Below are 16,304 nucleotides of genomic sequence, written 5' to 3'. Positions count from 1 at the left end.
GCAATGCTGCCCAGCACCGGCACTACTAGAGGGAGTCAACTCTGCAGCTGGCAGCATGGGGGTCTGTTCTGGGTGTGGGATGCCTGATGGCTTTACCTGCCTAAACCTCCTTCCCGCAGCATCCCGCACCTTGGGGAGCATCTCTGGAGAGGGCTGCTGTGCCAGCCAGCCACCCCATCCCATACCACAGTTGCCGGAGCCCCTCTCCTCTTGCCCTTTCCTCTCGCTGCTTAACCAGGCTTGCTTGCTAATTTTTTGAAGGCTTGAGAGCTCTCAGGTTTGAAGAGCACCTCTGCTGTGCTGCAAATAGCATGGCCTCATGCAGTGCAGAATGAAGCAAAGTCTGGTGAGCCTGTTATCACGCTGTCCTGCTTCAAGGCAGCTTTTAGGGCTAGGAGCTTGCACTGTGATTTGGGCTTAAAGCGTGGCTCTGAGCTCCCTCTTCTCTATGAGTAATGCCTCACCCAAAAATTTACAGTGCTGCCTCTTGACGGGCGCGCTGAATTTTCTGCAAGGGAAATGAGAAAATCCATAGCTTGGTTTACGAGCCCCAATCAGTGTAAAACAGGGCCTTTTAGAAATTTATCTTTTGCTGAGTCCACCTTTTCTCCGGCACCTTCTGGGGAATAAATTCTTGCTCTTTGAGACTGGGGAGGTGGCTCCTAGATGGCAACGGGACCAGAGGACTCCAGTTACAGCTGCAGGTGTTCCTAGCCCATTTTGGGAGCTCCCAGGGAGGTCCTGCAGCATGAGGGTGTCAGGGCTGGGCTAGGTGCTGGCTGAATGTGGGCAACTCTGGTGTTCAGCTGGGGTGGCTCACACTCCAGAGGGATACATTGTCAGTGGCTAACTTCAAGGGGGAGGAATGTCCCCCTGAAAATGTCTCGTGCTAAGGTTGGGATGGCTTAGACTGACTGGGAGAGACCTAAACCCCATCTCCATCACTTGCCCAGGTCACCCAGGAGGTCAGTGAGGGATGAGCCCATCTCACCCTGTGCCCCTACACCCCTGGGCTCTCTAATTCTCTCTCACATGAATTTTGCTGCATTAATTTAAAAAAAATAATGAACTTGCTTAATCCTTCTTGAAGAAGTGGTGGTTATGAACATGATCCCAGAGTACAGAAACACAATGCAGGGGAGCATCGCCTGCCTCTGTACCACCCCACCGCTGTCCTCTGCACCCCTCCTCAGCCTCACCCTTATCCAAGAACAGCCTGGACAAGGGGTAACAGAGCAAACTCAGAGCTTCACCTCCCTCCCTTTCTCCAGCAACAAAACACAGCCACATCCCAACGTTTGAGATGGCGGAAGGAACCGTCCCCAGCCACAGCCATCCTACACTCCAGCACAGGTGGTGCACGGCAGGCGGATGCTCCCCTGATCCTCCGGGCAGTAGATATATGATTTATTCATCATTGTTTCTTTGTTGTTTCCTACCAGCCTGCTGTACACAGACAATTTTAGTAAAGTGGTGTTAGATAAATAATACATCGTGCTTGCAGCCAGAGTATGCATAACAAAAGCACCTGCGTAGGTGCATGTGCAGATGTGTGGGGTGTGCTGCTCTTATGCACGTGTGCTCGGGGCTGGCATCTCACGCCTGGGTAGCTCCCCGTTGTGCCCTCCAGCCTCTATAGCTTTGCTTTTGGTCACTTGAGTGTCTTTTTACTTATCAGCACATACCCACCACCTGCAAGGTCGTGGCTATGGTGCAAAAAAAGTCAGCGGCTGAGGATGTGGAGGGCATGTTAGGCACAGGCAAGAGACGGGGCAGTGATTGTGCCATGGGCACTGGGGAGAGGCAGGGATGATAACAGTGGGAATCTGGTGGCAGGACAGCATCGGGGCTGGGGTTGTCCCCCAGCGTGGGACAGCACGGGGGTCTTGCCCACATGCAGGCAGGCTGTGTCACGGCTGTAGGTCTAGCACAAACCCATGCTGCTGTCATGGACGCTGGAGGCTTTGCTGGCCGAAGACCAGAATGATGCGTTATGCAGGTGATCCTACAAGCATGCTGTAGGACCGGTATCCCCCAGCAGCCTGGCGCCTGAATGTGCCCCTAGTGCACCAGAAGAAATACCTCCTACAGAAGTGTTTGAGAGGCCTCTTAAAACTTTTATTGGTACTATTTTTTGTATCTCTCCACCTGTGGAGCAAGGCATCTTTAGTGCATTCAGCCCTCAGCAGGAGAGGAAAATTATAACTGATCCATTTCAGAAACCTCTAAAAATGACCTAAAATAACTTTTCTATATATAAAAATGCCATGATTTTAATATCCATTATCTCATGACCTAGCAGGGCTAGGAAAAGCTATTGTAGATCATTTTTAGTGGTTTCTAAAATGGATTGGTCACACTTTTCCCCTGCACAGTGGGACTCAGGGTACAAGGACGACTGGGCTTTAGAGATGGGAAGGGAGACAAAAATCTGTGTCTGTGCTGATGCATCCAGAGCTGTTTCATCGTTGAGGACCACTTGTTGTGCTCTCCCCAGCTGAGCAGAAATGCCGGAGCTGGTCAAGTGACAGCTATTTCCAACAAGCCAGAGAGACTGCAGTCAAATGGATGCAAAGTCTGGGGCACCGTGTGGTGGGAAAGCCAACCCCGTCCCTGCCACCAGTCTTCTGCAGGGTCTACAGAGATGATGACCCTGGTACCAGCTTTTGCTGCCTCTTGCAGCTCTGAATTTTGCTGGAGCATTGCATGGCTTGCAAGCAGCGTGCCCAGGTGGGATGCGCCCAGCTCTGGCGCAGCCTTCCATCCTCTTGTCCCGAGCTTTTGCAGCAAGGCTGGTTGCAGCCCAAGCTGCTGGGAAGCTGCCACGGCCAGGCATTAAACATGCTGGATTTGCAGAGAGGACATCGGCAGAGCGCGTGGGAGAAGTGGCTTCCTGCCATGCAAGAGGTTAATAGACAGATTAGAGAGGGCAGGCGCTTTTGCAGCGAAAGGAAAGGATCTCTGCCTTTACAGAGTTCAGCAGCTCCATGAGGCGACAGGGAAGTAAACATTTGCCAGGATTAGGGAGGCTGCGTGCTGGAGCCTGGGGAGAAGTGCCCATGCAGGGGCAACGTGTTGCTCGGGCTGTTTTCAGCGTTAGGCAGGGGCTGAAAGCTGGACATCAGCTGGGGGAGGATGGAGGAGGTTGGGGCGGGACAGCCCTCACCCAGAGGCACTGCCCAAAGCCTCAGGGCAGAAAAAACCTTTAATGCTCCCTTGATGGCTTTGTTTTCCTCCACTGCCTTTCTTGCTCTCTCCATCGGCCCGACAGGCTGGCCCACCTCCAAAGACAGCATTACGGAGCGCCGGATCGATTGGAGCCTGCAATTTTATTTGCTCTCTTTAAGAGCCTTTGATGGGCAGGATGAGCTGTGCTGGCGAGCGCCTTTCCTGGGAGAGGAGGGGAGAGGAACAGGGTTGCAAGCGACCATCTACTATGGGGAGATGGAGACTCTGCCACCAGCTTGGAGAAGACACCAGGGCAGGGTGGGCAAAGGCAGCCCTCCTGATGCAGCATGGCCACTGAGAAGGGGCTTGCAGCTCTCTCCTTCGTGGCACCTGGCAGTCATGGTCATGGTCACCGGCATGGTGTCATGGTCACAGCCCCAAATGGCACATCACACTGGCCCTTCACTCTCCCGTGGGGTGGACTTTCTGCCCATCAAGGTAGAAAGTGGGGCAGTTGTTTGACATCCCCTTCCCAAAACACCTGTGGCTCTGGGACTGATGGCTCTTTGGAGAGACAGAGGTGGCAGGAGTGTCCCTGTGAGACAGCTTGTCCCTGCCCAGAAAGAGAGGGCGATGGCTGGGAGACAGGCTTCATACAGCAGCATCCCTTCAGATGCAGTGGGCTGAGGACGCTGCATGGGTAGCAGAGGTATGAGGGTTATTTTGTCCCCCTTTCCCAGCCTCTCCTTCCACCTCTGGCTTGCTAAAAGGCATCAGAGCATGGAAGGTGGAAGATGCTGGGGGCACAGAGGTTAGGGGCTGCATTTGGGGCCCCAGTCTTGGAGCAGAGGACAGGGTCTTCAAGGCATTCAAGGTTGTGAAAATGGGGCATCTTCAAAGGCTGTTGCAGAGTAGGGATGGAAGCGGGAGGCTGTTTGGGCAGCCCTCCTTCTCCCAGCAAAGCAAACCTGGAAGCACGAGCCCGCCCCAGCCTCCTTGGTGGAGGAATTAGCACAGACCACCAAAAGATGGATCCGGCATAATACCGGAGACAACAGAGATAAATTATCCTCAGTAGCAGTGCATCATCTGGGGCTGCGCATGTAGGGCAGAGCCTCCTCGTCGGGCAGGGACAGTGCAGGTCTTCAGGGATGCTCGCTGAAGCCTCGGCTGCCTCTACCCGGTGTGGCTCCTGGTGTCGTGCGGCACAGCTGAGCACAAGCAGCAAGTGGGCGAGAGGTCCACAGTAGCATCCCCACCATCCTCCCTCCCATGCGATATTTCCAGCCCCCAGCCCGCTTTGCCGGGTCCCAGGCGGGTGCTGTTAGCCCACACTGCCACCACGCGGTCGCTCGGACCCCAGAGCTGTCCCTAAATCCCCTTCAACCCCTCCGAAACACCTCCCAGGAGCCCACAACCCTGCCCCATTACCCCTTGCGACAGGGCGATGCTGCCCTGCGTCTGCTCCCGCCTCACCCCGGGGGCAGCTGTGGGGCAGGGAAGGGGTTAAGGAGCCGGCGAGGAGGAGGAGGATGGAGCTGTAGCAGGGACTTGTCTCTGGCCTTAAGATTAGCCACTCTGTTTTGCTGCGGAGGGTCTGCTTGAATAATTTAGCTGGGAGGCTCATTAACCAGGCTCTGGCCTTCATCTGCCGGCTGAAGGCTGGAATAGCCATTAGGAGGAACACGTGTCGTGGACTGGCACAGCTTCCCCTCCCCGCCGGCCCCCTCCTTTCCTTCCCTCTCCCTCTCCCTCTCCCTCTCCCTTCTCCCTGACTCTGCTGCCCTTGGCGCTCTTGTCATCTGCTTGCTCCCTCCCCAGCCCTGCCCTGGGACACCAGCGTGTGTGCAAGCCCCATGTCTCAGTTTCCCCTCTGTAGACTGCACTAGGGTGCTACAGCTGGACGTCCAGGCATCCTACCAGAAAGCTTTTCTAGCAAAACCCATCATTACTTTCTGACCATGGGCTCTGCTCTTCAATGCCAAGCCAGGATCCCAGCAGCCCACCCTGGCAGCCTGTGCTCACGGCAAGCTGGCTGGGTTGGCACTCTCTAGAGGGCACAATTGGGCTGCTGTTCCCCATCAGGGTCCTGCTCCAGTCCTGGGTGCATCCCTGAGTGTGTTACACCAGTGAGGCCTCGGCTGCACCTAAGTGGCGCTGAGGAGACATCCAGGAGACCAGCAGCTCTGCACGGCTCTGCGCCACATTGGGGATTTGCACAGACATGGCTGCAGGGATGTCCCATTTTGCGTTGATGTCTTCAGTCTTTGGCATCGTCCTGGTGCTGCCAGCTCACTGGTGCAGTGAGGGCACCCTTAGCTGACTCGCTGCATCCTTTTCTTCTCTGGCACGGCATGCAGAAGGCTCTTATGTTGGTTCACAACTTCACTGCACCATCAGTATGGGATTCTCCATAGCAACATATGGTGGATGCACAGTGCTGTGGGACTTGTGATTTTTCCCTTGCAGCCCTTGGGGGAAGGAGTTTCCCAGCCAGGGGTTGCTCCCTGAACTCTTGCATTACTGCATCCTAGTTTGCATCTCATTTTTGGTAACGGCCATGGCTAAGGCATCTGCCTCAGCAGCAGGGAGGAGAGTGGTAAGCCATGTGGTGGGGACTGCTGCTGGGACCGCAGTGGGGTGGTACGCAGCGATGTTAGATCTGCTATGTTTGTTTCAAAACCTCTGCTTGAAGAGAAGAGTGTGTCCTGGCACATTCTGGGTGGATGCATGGGGACGAGGGCTAACAAAGGAGGGGAAAGAGGGACCACCACAGGTTCAGACAGCCTTTCCGAGGGAACCATGGTGCACATCCAGCCCAGGGAGTGTGTTTCATTGCAAGGTGCTGTGCCAAGGTGCTGCAGTTAGAGCCAAACTCTGCTCTTAGCAATGCAAGTGTCCAGGTACTGAGAGGAGTTTACTTCAGTGTCAGTTCAGATAAGATTTTTACCAACCTACATGGGCAAAATTTATCAGCTGAAAGATATCACATCTCATTCTCCCACATACACTAGCCCTTGGCATTTTGCAGAGTCTTCCCGCAGCTCTGGCTGTGCTCCTGCAAAGACCACAGAGTACACGTATATCCGGGAAAGCTGAGTGCAGTGTGAACACTTGATTGGGTTTAAAATCCTCTTCTGCCTGTAAGCTCTAGAAATGGCTGATGAGGCCAGAGGAAGGCTGATCCCCACTGCACACTCTTGTCCTATCTCCAGTTGCCACTGTGTCTCCTGGGAGGCAGGACCCTGGGGTGGGATGCTCTGCCCCACTGCTGAAAGCATTAACACAGCCAGTCCTCCTGCAAAGCTGAATTTTCTCTGCTGGTTTCAAGTTGTTCCTCCTCATCTTGCCATAAGCAGTCCTTCTTCCTCCCTTTGAGGACCTCTGGTCTTTTGGAGGATCATCCCTCAACAAGTTTATCACTCCCCAGGGACATGGCAGAGAAAGCCGTGAGCACTGTAGCTTAATGGGGTCAAGAGAGCAGCACCTCCTCCCCATCAGCAACATCTCTGTCACAGCCTTGAAGACGATTTCCCCTGGTACCTTCCAACCTTCTCTGCCACTCCATCTCTCATTAGAGCTGGTGAACTGCCAGGGGAGAAGGTGAGCTGCTGTGCACAGCCCAGTCCAATGCAAGGTCTCATGGAGGACCTCAGCAGCAGACATGGGACAAAGGCCCCCAGATGCCTCAAGCAGCTGATAAACACAGACCAGGCTCCCCTTGTAAACTGTGTCCCCTCCTGAGCTGGCAGCAGTTGAGAGTGGAGGGACATCCCCTTGTTCAGGACCTGGTGATAACCCCACCTCAAGGGATAATTGCTCTTTTTTCTTTCCCCGGCAGCCCCCCCGAGGGAGCCAGTGCTGATGTGCCGGTCCAACAACTACCCGAAAGGTTTCTACTGCAGCTGGCACCTGCCCACTCCCACCTACATCCCCAACTCCTTCAACATCTCTGTCATGTAAGTGCCTGGGAAGGAAGGGTGCAGCGGGGCGAGTTTCTGTCCCTGCAGCCTGGAGCAGGTCCCCAGTAGTGCCTTGAAGTCTTGGCGCAGTGGGTCTGACCTCTGCTGCGCATATGGGATTGGTGTCCCAAAAATGAGCCTGGGGAAGGATGCTCCAGGGACATCCAAACTGGATGCTTTGCACTGGGGCTTTGTCCCAGGAAGGTTCCGGTTTCCCAACAGGGGACCAAGAAAGTCCCCAGCTCCCAGATCCCCTTTCCATGGCCATCTCTCTGCACCATTTGTCCACATGGGAGGTTGCGCCCACTGTTTTTGGCACATTTGACACAGCCATGCTCCCTTCTGCTGTACACTGGCTGTGGCTGGACAGCAGCAGTGTCCCTCACCTAGAACTGGCCATGGCATGGCATCATGCCCTACCCTGTGCCCAGGTCCTGGCACAGCCTTTATACATGCTGGTGCCATGCATTATCTTCTGGGGCTTGTGTCATCAGAAGAAAGGAGATGCTGTTCCTCTCACGGGAGGGACCAACCCCAATGCCAGCAGGGTCTCATCCTTTCCTTGGGGTGAGTGTGAGGACATTCACCACAGTCTCTGTGCAGGCTTAAGGTAAAACATCACACACATGAGCCCTCAAAATTCCCTGGCAGGAGGAAAGCAGCCTTTTGGCTGTGGCAGGGGCTGGTGCCTGGGCACCGCAGGCAGAGCAGGGACACAGTGCTGCTCTTTCTGCCTCCTGCCTCCAGCAGCATGGGTGCATCCCCACCGCGAGCACTGCTCTGTAGGTAACAGCTCTTCTCACCCCTGCTTTCCAGACACGGCACGAGAGAGATGGTCTGCGAGAAGGATGTCTTTCCCAAAAACAGGTGTCACATCAGATACCTGCAGCTCTTCTCGACAGTGAAGTACAAGGTGACTCTGACAGTCACGAATCCTCTGGGCAAAAACTCCACCACTGTCACCTTTGACGAGTTTGCCATAGGTAACTTCCGCGGCAGCAACTGGCCTCTCCGAGACGGTGTTGGGGTTGGCTTGCTCTGCATGCAGCGTTGCCCGACGGAGTGATGGGCCAGGGAAGGAGCAAGTTGTCCAAGTGGAGACTCTGCCTATCCATGCATGAGATGGAGCTGGGGTCTGAGCCACTCTGGCATCCTCCTTGAGCCTTCCCTGATTCTCCCAGCCCTGCTGTAACTGGTGCCGGCACCTGAGCATCCTGGGGGACCCAGGCAGGATGCCCACAGGCAGCCCCCATGCTGGTCCCATCAGTGGCCTGGTACCCTGCCTGGTCCCCAGTGGTCCAGGTCTGCCACGGTTGCTGAGCTCCTCCCTGCTTGGGGGCTGGGGAAGCGGCTGCCATGTACCGGGGCAGCAGGCTGTGGACCTGGTGTGGTCCAAATGGTATTGCCCTTCTTGCCCCTCTGAGCATTCCTAAAAGAGAGGTTTGGAGTTTGTGCTGGAAGCGGAGTCATGGAAGTTAGGATTGGAAGAGAAATTGAAATGTCCCATCCTCTTGCCCCCATCCCTAGGCAGGCTAAAGCCCTACTGAAGTCATCCACCACCAGCCTTTACCTAACATGCTCCTAAAAACCCTGTTCCCCACTTTGCACCTCTTCACTGCCCTGTCTGGGCAGTGGATGCTGTGCAATGTGGGACGGGGAGCAGCAGGCACTGGGAGACGGGGTGTCTGTGCCACCGGCTCTGCCACAGGGATGCTGCCTGTCTGTGTCCAGACCCATGGTGTGGATGCTCCTCTAACTGTGAAGGACCAGCATGGACTGGGCAATTCAGTGCCAAGCATGGTAAAGCAGGGAGCTGGGCACAACACTTTTGCCACCAGCCAAAGACAGATTACAGCTGGTGCTGTGACGAGAGTGTTCATCCTCAAAGAACAGGAAAAATGGGAGAGAATAGGAGTTCAGGAACACATCAAAAAACAATTTGCTGGTTACATGTGGCAATTACTGGACTGGAAAAACAAATAAATGAATCCTTGAAGTGCAGCCAGCAGTCAGTCTTTGCCTTCGATGCGCTGCATGTCCCAGTCCCAGGCGGCTGGAAGTGCCGGAGCGCAAGAAGAGGAGCTCCGCTGCTATCCCCGATTTTCCCTTTCTACCCCAAATCCTGGAAAACATCAAAAGATAAACAAGATGCCAGCTCTGAACAGAGCAGGGAAATTATTTTGGAGCAGGGACTGTCCTGCCATGTCCCTGCAGCCACAGTTGATATCCGAAGCTTGTATTCATCAGTGCATTGCGAATGTTGATAACAAGGCAAGGAGCTTAACAGAGAAGTGGTGGAGTTTCAGTCACTTGGGTGCCTTTAAATGGAAATTGTTGTGTTTGTGGAAGATACACTCCTTAAAAATGAAGGTAACCTCCAGCCTGTGGGGCCCAGGGCAGCAATTAAGCTGCATTTTCCAAGTTCCTTGCATTCCCTCCTGCAGGAGTTCAGGGCATCGTCCTGTAACGTCTGCATCCCACCCATGCCCTCCCTGGCTTCCCAAACATCTGGTCCTCCATCCAGCACGCAAGGGCAACCCCCCTGGGAAGCACACCCAGCTGCGAGCCCCGGGCATCCCGGCACCAGCACAAGCCGGATCCAGCCCAGCAGTTTGAACTCAGCCCGAGTCGGAGGAGCAGTGAGCAGAGGCCAGTGCTGCCCTGAGCCAGCCATTAGCACGGGTGCAATATCGCTGCATCTTGCAAGAGTGCCTGGAGGGTTGCAGGGTGCCTGGACACATCCCGGCGGTTGCAGTGGGAGGTGAGACCCCCCCCGGCACCACCTGGCAGATGTTCTAACACCCTCCGGATGGCACTCAGGGAAGGGACGATGTGCCGGTGCTGATAGGAAGGGCTGTGTCCTGCACCCCAGAGCCAGCCCGCTCCCATAAACACTTCAATATCTAGTGACCTTAAAATCTCCACATTCTGTACAGCTATGAAATTTTCTTCCTCAGGATTTGGTATGGCCGCCGTGCATAAGAAGCAGAGATGCGGTGGTGATTGAGTGTTCAAGCAGGCAGTCGACAAGCTTAGCAGAGTCATTACAGGGTGAACTCAGCTGCTGCCAATCAACAGCCACCTACCCTGAACGGAGCTTCTCCTCGTGCCGTCGTGGTGTTTCCAATTAAAACAAGTGCATTGCGTTAGTGTATTTTGCTACACAGTTTTGCCCCAGGTTGCTTGCTCTCTTTGCAGAAGCCTCTGCATTTCGATGTCTCTTTTGGCTCTCTCCTCTGCGGCTGCAAACCTGGGGCTGTGTCCCAGCATGGGGGGTGCTGGCAGTGTGGATCTAGCTGGACGGAGATCTCATCTTGGAAGTTGTGCTGCCTTTTGCTCTGCTAGATGGAGGGCTGGAAAACCTATGGCTCAGGACAAAGCCATTGCATCGGCTTGTTGGAAAAATGCTGCGTGGGAGCATTGCGACGTGTGCACGCATCCTGCTAAAATGGAGAGACGGTGTCAACCAGCAACTGCATGATGCTTCTTCTAAAATCCCAGGGTTGGGAATATCAGAGCCTGCCTTGTGTTTTCCCCTTATCCTAGAGAAAACCATCACACCTTTTGCATGGAGGTTAAACCCCAGCCATGAAGCCCTGGTCTCATACCCCGCTGGGGACAGAGCAGCCTGGAGCCAATGCGAGAGCAGTGCAGGGCCACCAGCTCTCCCTCCTGGCACCATCTGAGCCAGAAGCAGACCCACTGCTGGGTCGGACCACCCACCCAGCCTGGGCAAACATAAAAAGCCCCCTGTGAAGGAGTGACCTCCTTTGGTTTTGCTTCCTCTCTCCTTCCTCCCTCCCTGGAGCCCCCAGCAGAAAATCCCTTCCCCAGCCTCTCGGAAGATGGGCTCTAATTGAGTGGAAAATGACTGGTACTTTCTTTTGCTGTCCCGAGACCATGCCTTGCTGGCGGTCGTGCCGTGCTGGTTATTAGCAACCAGCTGCGAGGGGTCACTCTGCATTGTCATTTTCAATGATGACTGGAAAAGCTTTTCCAGCCCTCTGGCCCCCATCTCTCATCGGTAGGAGATCCGGGCTGCCTTCCTCCTCATCTTGCTCCTGGAAATTGTTTTCATAATTACGTCTTCTGCAAAGGTATCGATATTAATAAAGGTGACCATGGGGAGGGCAAAGTTCTGCAAAGCCCTGCAGACATCAGGGCTGCAGCCTAAAGCAGGAGGAGGTGGGAAAGGGGTTGGAGGAGCTGGAGGGGAGAGGGCCTGGAAGCAGAGGGAGGTGCCAAGGAGGAGTGAGGTGGTGTGTCAGGAGCTGCCACCTCCCTCATGGTGGCTAGGACAGCATGGGGACGTTTGTGGCTCTCCAGGACACAACACCACCTTCCTCACTTTTGTTTCAGCCCAAGAACCAGGTAGCTGGCACACGCATCCCCCAGGAAAGCAGGGACATCACCACCACGCAGCAAAGCCAGCATCCCACCTCAGCACCTTTCTCCTTGTGTGAGCCTGGGGCAAATTAGCAGAAGATGCACAGCATTAAAAGGAGGAAAGCGGCTTTGGATGGGGCCATGCAGGCATGGGTGCCTTCCCCAAATCTGCCACCCATCCCTTGTGTGACCTTGGGAAGGTCATTTGATCCTCCCAGCTCCGACTCTGGGGTGATTAAGATGCAGAGCATCTCGGAGGGGCTGCATGAGGACAAACGTGCCCATGTCTGTACGAAATTCAGAGTCTCTGAACACGGGTATACAGTTGCCTAGGCAGAAGGTCAGTTCAATTCATACTACTTAGGGAGGCAGAATTAAATTACCTAGACTGACATTTGGCTAAGACATGGAGTTTAATATCCCTCTGCTCATGGAAAATGCCAGGGGATATTTAACGGCCACAAGGGATCCATTTTAGTGCTCGTTGGAGAGACGGGATGGGCGACGGGCCCCTCTATGCTGCAGGGTCTCAGCTGCTTTTCTGAAACACCAGCTTCATTTTGAGATGTGTCTAACAACAACCAGGGGTGGTGGGTAGCTAAAGATTTGCAGTTAAGCATGAGTGTGCAGAGCCTTTAGGAAAAGCTGCTCTCCACGGCTCTTCTTGCACACTGAGCCCTTCCTTGGATGCAGCAGCCAAAAACCAAGTGGGAAGAGCTGTCAGTTGCCTCCCAGCCAAGTCCCCTTCCCAGGAATGTCTGATGATGCTCCCTCAGCTCTGTGGGATAATATTACATCTGGTTTTGTAGCCACTTAACCAGTACTCAGCCTAATGCCCATCGTCCATTATTATTATTGCTATTATTGCTTTTATTATGTTACTGCCTGCAGGCCCGCACTGAGGACAGGGCTCTATTATGCTGGCTGATGTACAGCCAGACAGCCCCTGCCTCACCATGTGCAGGCTAAATGGAGGCAGACAAAGGCTAGGGAAGGAGGAGCACTTGTCCCCATTTGCGGAGCCCAGACCCATGAGGCTGCAGAGGATAAAGGACTCCTTCAAGGTCACGTAGAAATCGGGGAGCTGGACACAGCCCGTCACTCCTCACTCCGCAGCTAGCCTCTGCAGGACCAGCCCTGATGTTTCCCATGATGAGCACGGCATGATGAGGTCTGTCCTAAAAAACATAGGTCTGTCCTCACTGAACCGGCTGTGGTCCCCTCTCCTGGTCCTTGCATCCCCACCGCCTTGGAGGGATGTGGCAGGAGCAGCTCTGGCTTTGTGTTTTTGGAGGGGCTGGCACTGCTCCACTTTCTAGCCTGGGCAGGAGTCCCACGGATGGGAGGACACATGAGGAGGTAGCAGGGACTGCTGGTTTTCCCATTAACCTGCAGCCAGGAGCGCAGCCGCCTTCAATGGCTGGGCTCTGCCGTGCTCACTCAGAGAGCCAGAGCAGCTCTCCTCTGCACGCCAGGGATGGTCTCCAGCCTGCAGGAGTGGGTCTGGGGGTCACATCCCCAAAGAGGCAGGCGACTTCCACCTCAGCATCAGGGCACCTTTTTTTTTGCTTTTCTCCAATCCACCACAGTGGCATCTCTCATTGCTGCCCAAGCACATGTGCTGTTCCCAGCACAACTGCATTTAAGCATCCCCCTGCCATGGCTCCAGGCTGGCATGCCAAAAAGCAGGGGCTAGGCTCCCTGCGTTACCCCAGGGAGTATCCCGTCACGTCTATCTATCCCCAGCCCAGCGCCTTCCTTCCCACTTCCTCACTGAAGAGCCGCATTTCGCAGTCATCTGCATTCGTTCAGTTGGCCAGACTTGTTTTGCAAACTGAGTCCACCGAGCCAGCAGTGGATTTATACTTTTCTGTATGCATTTGGACTCCCAAGTCCCTGTCGATGGAAGCTGATGTCCAGCCCGAGCCTTGGGATTCGAAGCGAGCAGAGGAATTGCACAGCCATCTGGAGTAGCTCAGCACGGCGCAGCCCCAGCAAGTCGTCCCTCCTGCCAAGGATAAAGCTGTAAATGGAAAATTGTGTCTCATCCTCCTGCAGAGAGGGGTCAGTGGGAGCTGGGAGGTGGCACTAGGCACCTGTGGTCAGGCACCTGGGTGCTTGCTCGCCAGCCGCTCCCCAAGCCTCCAGGAGCATCCTCTGAACGCCAAATGCAGTGAGGATGGAGGAAGCTGTCCAGCCCTCCTTGCACCCACCATGTCAGAGGGAAGGCAATGGGAAGCAGAAGAGGCTGTCAGGGTGGTGGTGAAGATGACAAGGAAGGAGGACTGCAGCAGAATGTCTGCCAGGGTGCTGCGCGGGAGGGCTGGGGCATGGGAGGTGGTGATGGGCTATATCTTGGAGAGAACAGGGCCAATTCTGGGTCCCACCAAGGTGGCTGGGCTGTGGCTTCATTTCAGTGCCACCCTCTGCCTCACCCACAGCGAAGAAATTGGGTTTGAAGGCATCACAGACTGGTTTCTCCTAAGAGGAACAAGCGGTGGTGGAGGCAGCGAACGGCACACACACAACTCCACTTGCAGCAGACTGGCCCCACATCAGCGCCTGGTCCCACACAACTTCAAACAGAGCTAGAGGTGCCCTTCAGGCATAGGGCAGGGCTGCAGGCAACAGGCAGGCAGGCTAGCAAGGGAGCAGCTCACTCATCACCGCCACCTCCTTCCTCTCCCAGGGGAGGCAAAGCCCCTGTGTGGACATGACCTGCCCCCCACAGCAGATGAACCCGTGGGGTCAGCATGGAGGAGAAGACCTCTGAGTGCAGGGCAGGACCTCTGCCAGGCAGAGAGGGGCTCCCCACAGCCCCAGCATCCCTCCTCCATGCTTGGGAGTGGAGTTTGATGCTGGCACCTTCACAAGGTGCTGCTCAAGGTGGTCAGAGCCAGGGGACCATTACTCAGTCCAGAGATTTTTGGGCCAGGGGGGATCTATTGGCCTGCATGTGGACTTTGGAGGGGGTTAAGAGCCCTCCCAGGACATGAGGACTCGTGCATGGCTATTCTTAGAGTGCACAGAGAGAGCCCTCTTCCACCTGCAGCACAGCAGTGCACCCAGCTCCCCATTCCCAGCTCCTTCCTGGCCATGAAAAATGGAGAAGCGTGGGTGTACCCAAATCTCAGTCTTTTTGTAGCTTTGCTATTGCAAATTGGGAGTTTGAGCTGTCAGGAGTTGAGCAAACCTTTGAGCAAGGCTCACTCTGCAACAGGCAGTGCCATGCATCACAGCCCGTCTGTGATTTGCTCCCAGCACTCTAAAAGTAGCTGCAACTTCAAAGCACGTTGCGTAGCTTGCAGCCAGTTAATATTCACTTGAAATACTTGTCGGGTAGCAAGAAAATAGCCCCAGTATCTCAAAAGCAGAGCAGGGCTGAGAGAGAGATACCTAGGGTGGAAGGTGACCACAGCAATCCTTTGCCCTTGGCAAATATGATGTGCCAACACTTCGAATCCCCCAAACCCCAGCCCTAAACCCAAGGGCCAAACTCTGCCACATTACCGCATGGTAAGCGGGTTTGAATGTGGGTCAGACCCCCAAAAATCATGAGGTGTGAGGAAAGTGCAGGATTTGGGCTTGGTGGGCTCCTCACTCTGACCCAAGGAGGCCTGGGGAGGAGGGATGCTCTTTACCTTGGCCAGGTTGTTTCCATGTGTCTTCAGCAGTGGTACCTCCTTGACGGTGGTTATTTTGAGCCAGGACAGCCATACCACTGACCTGGAGAAGAAAAGGTGATTTGCATCTAATTAGTTTAGGAAAAGGGTGTTCTGTATGTTGGCTGCTCCCCTTGGAAAGCACACAGCGCAAAGCCCAGGCAGCTGTGCCAAGGGGTGTAGGGAAGGATGCCGCGTGCAAACCTTTACCAGCCACCCTCTTCTCTTCCAGTAAAGCCGGACCCGCCGGAGAGCGTGGTGGCCAAACCCGTGCCCAATAACCCTCGGAGGCTGGAAGTGTCATGGCAAAACCCCTCGTCCTGGCCCGACCCCGAGTCTTTCCCACTCAAGTTCTTCCTGCGGTATCGGCCCCTCATCCTGGACCAGTGGCAACATGTAAGTGATGCTGAGCTGTCTGGGACGGGAGGGAACGGGGGGAGCTGGTGCCTGGGAACAAGTTGCACTGGGAACAAGTGGTCAGGGACCAAAAAAAAAATGTCTGTTTACTGCCCAGGCAACCCAGATTTTTTTCCTCTCCTTCTCTGTCTCTCCTCCCTCCCTTCTCTCTTCCTCTCCATCTTTCTTTTAACTCACATTCTGCCTACAAATGGCTCTGCAGGTTCTCCCTGCTCCGCATTTTCATCCACGGCCCCTATCTACTTTCCATACATATGTTCTATGTAAAACCTGCCAACGAGATGTAAAAGGCATTTAAAGTATAAATGTCACCACATTTAAATGCGCCTCTGCCACATTTAGATTTTGAACTGAAGATAAAATACCGCTTGCCGTAACTCAGAGCACAGTCACAGAGAGATTGCCGCGATGTTATCGTATTTCTTACTTTTATTTCTTGTTTCTTTAAAAAAAAAATAGTCAGTGAAATCCTTGGCAGCCCGGAGGACAGATTTCATTTGTTAGCTGCAGGAAGATAACGAACAGGCTTTTTTTTTTTTTCCTCTGTGTGCTTCTTGCATGCTCAGCTTGTGAAGGAAAGCAATCTGCTGCTCGAGAAGAGGTGCTGCTACGCTGGCATGGCTCATCCAGCATCCCCTCTGCGCTCAGCTGGGCCAGTCGAAAGCCAATTAGGTTCTTTGCTTGATAAAGCATATTGCTCCCCGCCCCC

The 16,304-nt window shown here is 54.5% G+C and overlaps 1 protein-coding gene across 2 annotated transcripts in view; it reads left to right on the top strand.

Annotated features, from left to right (window-relative positions):
• CNTFR (ciliary neurotrophic factor receptor) overlaps nucleotides 1-16,304 on the top strand; it is an 88,501-nt gene that overhangs the window by 57,735 nt on the left and 14,462 nt on the right. For both annotated transcript variants that reach the window (XM_010564225.1, XM_010564224.1), the window contains exons 3-5: nucleotides 7,010-7,127; nucleotides 7,947-8,113; nucleotides 15,411-15,574. In XM_010564225.1, the coding sequence (XP_010562527.1) occupies nucleotides 7,010-7,127; nucleotides 7,947-8,113; nucleotides 15,411-15,574 (449 nt within the window). The remainder of the gene's footprint in view (nucleotides 1-7,009; nucleotides 7,128-7,946; nucleotides 8,114-15,410; nucleotides 15,575-16,304) is intronic.

This window comes from Haliaeetus leucocephalus, unplaced genomic scaffold, assembly GCF_000737465.1.
Source record: "Haliaeetus leucocephalus isolate CR32 unplaced genomic scaffold, Haliaeetus_leucocephalus-4.0 Scaffold176, whole genome shotgun sequence".
Taxonomy (NCBI): domain Eukaryota; kingdom Metazoa; phylum Chordata; class Aves; order Accipitriformes; family Accipitridae; genus Haliaeetus; species Haliaeetus leucocephalus.
Note: the sequence above shows the minus strand (reverse complement) of the source record. Positions and strands in the feature narration are given on the sequence as shown.